This window comes from Amphibalanus amphitrite, unplaced genomic scaffold (assembly GCF_019059575.1).
Source record: "Amphibalanus amphitrite isolate SeventyFive unplaced genomic scaffold, NRLGWU_Aamphi_draft 000119F_arrow, whole genome shotgun sequence".
NCBI lineage: Eukaryota > Metazoa > Arthropoda > Thecostraca > Balanomorpha > Balanidae > Amphibalanus > Amphibalanus amphitrite.
The window spans coordinates 557388-563988 of record NW_024881614.1 but is presented as its reverse complement, the minus strand read 5'-3'; the positions used below and the strand labels follow the sequence as shown (position 1 = coordinate 563988).

The 6601-nt window shown below is 54.4% G+C and overlaps 2 protein-coding genes across 2 annotated transcripts; both read left to right on the top strand.

Annotated features, from left to right (window-relative positions):
- The first annotated feature begins 261 nt into the window (after positions 1 to 261).
- LOC122381382 lies at positions 262 to 2247 on the top strand. The gene has a single exon (XM_043365461.1). The coding sequence runs from the start codon at positions 343 to 345 to the stop codon at positions 2071 to 2073; it is 1731 nt and encodes a 576-aa protein (XP_043221396.1). The 5' UTR covers positions 262 to 342; the 3' UTR covers positions 2074 to 2247.
- A 2814-nt stretch (positions 2248 to 5061) lies between these two features.
- Positions 5062 to 6384, top strand: LOC122381383. The gene is made up of 2 exons (XM_043365463.1): positions 5062 to 5239; positions 5480 to 6384. Exons 1-2 carry the CDS (start codon positions 5095 to 5097, stop codon positions 6007 to 6009), a joined length of 675 nt encoding a protein of 224 aa, XP_043221398.1. The 5' UTR covers positions 5062 to 5094; the 3' UTR covers positions 6010 to 6384.
- Positions 6385 to 6601: the final 217 nt, after the last annotated feature.

Sequence of the window (6601 nt, the reverse complement as noted above, 5' to 3'; positions counted from 1 at the left end):
AAAGGTTTATTGAAATTCACACGTCACTTAGCAAGAAAACGTGGTGAAACCCTTTTCGCTTTTGACGAAATATGTGTTGAGTCGAAACAGAGGGCGACTCTGATTGCCTTAGGATGCTTCAGGGCATGAAAAAGACGTTTCTACGCTCACGGTTTCATATTGCATCTGTGAATCTCGTGTGAGCAGCAGGCGTTGAGAGCTGCCATATTATTACCATCATTTTAGAAACAATGTGCCGATTCATTTGAAGATGCCAAAGACTCATGAGTAGTATTGAGCACCGAGCCGAGCAGCATTGCTGCCATGGGTTAAGAGCCTTTGTTCTTCTTTGATTGCATCGCTATGATCAAGCAAGCAATGTCGACACTTGTCCGACAGGATGAGGATGCGGTGCGTCCAAGCAGCATCAGAAGCGCTCCTAGAAAGTCCAGCAAAGCCTGGCAAGTTTGTCGTGCTCCACAGAGTACCAGCAGGATGCCCAGCAGCATCCACGAAGACGACCTCGAAAGCGGTAGAGAGGACTTCAGCTCAAAGGAGATCAAGGGTGACAATGATAGGAGAGGAGGAAGGGCCCTAAAAGCACTTCTGCGCAGTGTGGCAGTCCTCGTGTTTCGCTGGACGGTACACATTTTCCTGTTGGTGTTCCTTGGCCAGCAGCTGTATTCGCAGTACCAGGACTACGACTCCCAGCCCGTCAGCTCCACCGTGCTGCGTCGCCAGGCCCCGTTCCCGCGTCTGACACTCTGTCCCGGCACACCACTGCGGGACACTGTGATTCGTCTTGAGGCCGAGACGCTCCTCACCAGCGACAATGTTACGCTTGACCAGTTCTACAACATCAGCACTCTGCAGATGCTGGGGAGTGATGCGCGCTACAACAACTGGCCTAATCGGATTCACGTGGAGAGTGGAGCGCACGCAGTAGGGAATGTACCAGGTCGCAGTCGACTTGGCACTTGGGGCGCGCGCTACTACCTCACCTTATCACGGCTAAGACACAAGGTCCATCCGACGCGCTGTTTGACCTTCGAGCCCAGCGAATATCTGTTTGCGCGCAGCAAGAACCCGCTTCAGCTGGAGCTGATCCTAGCCTCCGCGCCATCATTCACAGAGACTAAACGTACAGCGTACCGTCTGTTCGTGCATGGAAGCGAGGAACCAAACGTTGGAGATCTGGTCGCCCAGGAGCTGGGCCCCCACGTGCCGCAGACTCTGGTGCGCGAGCTCGGCGTGGGGAGCACCCTCTCACTGCGCCTGACCGCCCGCCTACTTCGTCAGGTGAACGTGCGGCTTCGGCCCTGTCGCGACGACCCCGGATACTCGGAGACGCAGTGTCTGAAAGAGTGTCTGTGGCGTCGTCTGGCGGCCAACATCTCCTGCCGGCTGCCGCACATGGTCGGCGCCGGGGTGTACCTTCCCGACATGAGCGGGCCGCTCGACCATCTACCGCTCTGCGCAAGACCAGTGCAGATGCAGACCAGCATGCGGACGCGTGTTATCAGGTTCTGTACTCGACAGTCCAACGAAAAATGTCAAGAGCTTCGTGTAAGGCCTTGGTACAGACCAGACGGCTCAGCGCCTCTGATACCGGGACCGACTGCGCTTGTCAAGAGATCTGATTCTAGTATGTCTCCATCCTTAAATCTCAGTTCCTCTTTCAGTGCGAATGCAACACACTCTCGAGAACATGAACCAATGAAAGCCGTCTCCAAGCTCCGCGTCTTCAATTTATGTAATCCTCCGCATGACCTGGAAACATTTGTCGAAAATAATCTCCTGACCGACGTGCGAGGCTGCAACTGCCAACCTGCTTGTCACCAGACACTGTATGACCTATACGGAGTATCGGGTCCAACGCGCGACGATCAATATCACATTGGAGCTTGCCAGACGCGTATAGCCCTGGCGATAGACCTAACTGCTGACGAGCTAAGGGAAGCCATTGTATTCACGTCTGCCACCCTTCTGGCCAATATGGGGGGACTGATCGGAGTTGTGACGGGCTACTCGCTCTTCACCCTGGCTGGCGCCAGTGAAACACTAGTGCACAAGGTCGTTCAGAGATGGCACTAGCGCTGCTCACGCAACCACTCGGGTGTATACTTTGAAAACGGTGTTTAAGGAACTCGATGCATCCTTAGAAGTCTTATGAAAAAGCAACGTAGCTAAGTGTTGGCATTTTACCGCTATGACACTTCAGCACTTTATCCACACATTCGTGCGACTTTGAAAAAAATATAGCACATACGCCAACGCAAACCTCTTTGATCAGCTAACAGTTCGCAGCGAATCGAGCGGCGTCCTCTTAACATCACCGGGTCCTCAAGACATAAGTCTGCCCACGTGTGTGTGTGCGTGCAGTGGCGGATCCAGGGGGGGGGGGGGGGCAAAATGGGCATTTGCCCCCCCCCCCCCCAAACGGCATGATTTTAACATTACGCCTATGGACGATGCATGGAAAGAATCGATAATTTTTTATGGTTTGACCCCCCCCCCAAACCTCTGAGCTGGATCCGCCTCTGTGTGCGTGTGTTTGCGAGAGGGCGGTCGTGGGTCACCGTGGCGCCACGGGAGCCACAGCAGGCGTATAATGAGGGCCGGACACCCCGGCGAGATGTGTAACACGCCGTTTACCCGCCCTGTCCCGCGGTGGGGAGGGATAGGGTGTGGGGTGGGGTAACGAGTGAAACTGGACCTGACTCGGAGAGGCCACGGAAGGTGGGGGGGGGGGGGGGGGGGGTCAGTGGATGGAGAGGATCAGGTCCTCACTTGAGCTGCACTGTGTCAATCAGTGGTGGCTGAAGTCAGGCCTCCCTCGGTGTAGGAGGGTCGCACCGCCCCGACACGGACTCCAATTAGCGGTGGAACAGACAGGCCTGCCCGCCTGTCAGGAGGGAGGCGGCGCCTCACAAGGGAAAACTGACCGCACACGAGTTATGATTTCAATGTGCTGGTTAATTGGACATAATTTATGCCTTGGGGTTGAGACGGTTCATTGGCAACAAATAAGTGAGAGCACAAATCGAGCATAGAGGCAAAAGACGGTCATTTTACTTATCTGTAGAACGCATAAGTACCTATGTGCAATGTATTATTTTCAGACATCTTATGTAGCAATCAGTTCTCCGATATTATAAATTTATCAATCGATATCATTTTTAGTTATTTGATGTTTCTTCTCACTGCTTGTCATTTCAGACGAGAAAACTAACCGAAGTTGATCGAAATCTTTTTCGACAAGCTTATCGCACGATTTTTAAATTCTCATTTGAATATGTGAGGACGCTGGACAAAAGCCTGCAAAGTGCTTGACACATATATGTAATATACAGGGAGAAAAGACAGAGCGTGGAACACCATATAACACGGAACGCAATGTTTTCAAAAACAAGCAGTTTCATGGTCATCCCATCCCCGCACACAGATTTAGGTACAACAGAAACACATGTCCTTCAGGCTCCCCTTCGCCCCTCGCCCCCCCCCCTCCCCGTGTCACCATATCTCACCGGCCCAACTCGTTCTGCTCATCCTAGACTCACCGTGTCGACATCAATTCTGTGCCGATCGGGCCGCATCCCACCGACGTTTGTCTTCCCAACCCACCCTCCTGAACATCGGCACGCTTAGACCTTTTCACCCCTCTCCTCCTCCTCCCCCACATCGTCCATCACCCGCATACGGCACCGCCATCGACGCAGAAATACACAAAACGGCGTTTTTGCCGGTGTTCTTTTCGACGTTTGTCTGTGAAACGGCGCACGGTTCGGTGAAGAATGGGCGCCGCCCGGCCGCCCGTCACGGGCCGGGCCGGGGGGGGGGGGGGGAAGGGGCGTAACGCGAGAGGCTGCCGCGGTGTCCGGTGCGCCCCTGCACGTGCACGTGTGACGCTCCGTCACGTCACCAGTCACCCGTCACGCGGCGGGCAGCGCGCGGCGGCTAATGGCTCACACATGGGGCCGGTGCCGGTGCGGACGGCAGAGGAGCGGAGGAGAGCGAGAGAGGGGAGAGTCTCCTCAGACGGACGGTGTGTTTGGGGGAGATGTCGGCGGGCCAGCGAAGGTGAGCGATGATCAGGATGGCCTCTGTCACTGACCTGTGGTGATCGACAAACTAATACAGTCTGGGTCAAGGAGATTAAATCGTTTTAGAAGGTTCAGATGTTCAGACGGGGCTTGAAATATTCAGCTTGTATTTCAGTTTCATTTTAAGTTTTTAAATAGTTTTACGTTAAACATAAACACATTTATCACAATACCTTTGGCCTGCCGGAATGATGCATATGCCACATCATCTCATACAGACCATCGTTATCACTTCCAAGGTCTTCAATAGCTTCACTCCGTTGAACGGTAGGCTCAAGTGTCCGTGCCCCACCACACGTGTTTATTTTCGAGGCGGGAACCGACAATAACCCGTAATTTTCTCGGCACTTTGCATAATACATGCCTCACCTAAAGCGAGCTCCAGATGAAAGCGTGCTGCAAACATTTGAACTGTAATTATGCCACATTATTGCACAGCTGAAGCAAGATATTTACTCCAGTGAGCTAGAGCTTTCTGCTACACAACCCTATTTGCCATTTGAAATGACCACTTTCAACTATCTGTATCATTTTTCCAACGGCCTGCGTTTAGTAGAAGTGCGGCAAAAAGAGTGTCTGTGGTACATGATGGGCCTATTGATGTGGTTTTAGCAGCAATTTTCACTAGTTGAAATGGTGCAATCAGAGAAAATTGTCGGCGGCACTAAAAGGGCCTGTTCGGTACGGATCAATTTTATCCAGTTCCCGCGTCTCGTACGTCGTGTGGTGCAGCAAGTTGTAACAACTGCTCCCGTCATCAGCTACCTCATCTAGCGCCTCGTCCACCGTCAACGCCCTCCCTTCCCCTCCCCAGCTGCTCTCCTACCCTCCCCTCGGACCCTCACACCCTCCACCTCCCACCCCTCCCTCCCTGGCCTACCGTTCGCTGCTACCGTCCTGTAGCGCCTCTAGCGGCCGTTCGGAGAAGCTCAGTGAAGCCAGCGGCCGGCGTGTGCCCCGCACGTGCGCCAGTTGCTGACGAGAGGTCGACCGGGTCGGGTGTGGAGATAGGATGTGCGGAACGTCAAACTTGTTCGTGGTGGCCGCTGTGCCGATGGCGCCTGAGATCGGCATCAGTGAGGACAGAGCACCGTTCTGGCTCAACAGAATCTTCGGTTCCGGGAGGAAGAGAAAGACATCGACCTCCAGAGATATCGGTGAGTGAACATGCGGACTTGTGGAAATCTGGCGCCTTATTTTTGTGCTACCGCAGGGCTGAACTTAAGGATTGTTCGATTATTTAAGACGTAAGTAAATGATTTGTGATATATAGATGAAGTTATAATTTTATTTTATTTTTTCCATTTTTACGTGATTTAACACGTTTCACGATATAACATGAACGTCAAAAAGATAAACTGCGTCGTAACTTGAACTCGTGATTTTCTGTTCGTCAGGTACTTCCATCACGGAGGAGCAACTGCTGCTGGAGTCTCCTCCTTCGTCGCCCGGCTCTCCGGGCTGGGGCGGCCGGATGAGCCGTCTACCGGACTTGGTAACCAGTTGTGACCTGAGGTCACCGGGCCCCAGCGGCACTGTGTTCGTCTTCCCCGAGACCCCGGCTCCGGCTCCGGCCCTTCCTGCGGCTTTGGCTCCCATGCCCGCCGCGCCGCCGTCTCCGGAGCTGCTGGAGCGTCTGGCCTGGCCGGTGCCGGCCTCTCCGCGTCTGCCGGCTTCACCGAGAGTAGCTGGGGAAGCCAACGACCTCCCCGCCGCCGCCGCCGCCGCTGTCGATGAAGACATCGCCGTCGACGACTCTGTCGCCGACGTGGGCCGATCTCTGCGCCACTGCGCCGACAACCTGAGCCTGTCGCTGCTGGAGGCCGGGCCGAACTCGCCGCTGCTGCCCTGCTCGGTGGAAATGGCAGCCGTCTGCGGCATCGCCTGCATCGCGGCCGGCTGCGTCTGCTACAAGCTGTGCAAGTAGCCGTCGAAGCTGCCGAAGCTGCCGAAGCTGCTCGTCGCCGGCAGCTGCGGTGGACGGCAAACTCGTGTGTGATCTCAAATGGAGCCCTCCGGCTGGGGCCGGGGGTTGTGAGATGTTTCGCGGACTTGTGTTAATACGGTGTCCAGTTCGAAGGGCATCTCGATATATAAAACTGATGGTCTCATCGTCGCCAAATCGCCGGGGAAGCGCCGCGCGAGGGTCCGAGACTCGCCGTAGATTATAGTGGACGCCCGCGGGCGGGTGTCGGGCCAATTGTCTCCGTTGCCCAAGTGTCTTTCGGCAGCGCGAATGTCGGTAGTGCCCTGTATGTCTTTCAGCACGTGTTGGGTGTAAATACACATGTTTGTTATCGAACCTGGGTTGTGTTTACACATCTCCGAGTGCCGAGTCAACAAACGTCTGAGCCACAATAGCCGTCGGCAGTCACGGCCTCAGTCCGAGGGTCGGATATACATCAGCCCAGTTACAGCCACTTACCGCAGCGGTCGTGTTTACGTTCACGGCGTTTTTAGTCATACCAAAATAGATGACACGAGTCTATAGTAGAGAAACGCGGATTTGGAGCATTAGG

What these genes read in the sequence shown, in the direction of transcription:
- LOC122381382 (XM_043365461.1), top strand. Translation starts at nt 343, where the DNA reads ATGATCAAGCAAGCAATGTCGACACTTGTCCGACAGGATGAGGATGCG.
- LOC122381383 (XM_043365463.1), top strand. Translation starts at nt 5,095, where the DNA reads ATGTGCGGAACGTCAAACTTGTTCGTGGTGGCCGCTGTGCCGATGGCG. An exon ending in ATCGACCTCCAGAGATATCG is followed by an intron (nt 5,240 to 5,479) that starts GTGAGTGAACAT and finishes TCTGTTCGTCAG; the next exon opens with GTACTTCCATCACGGAGGAG.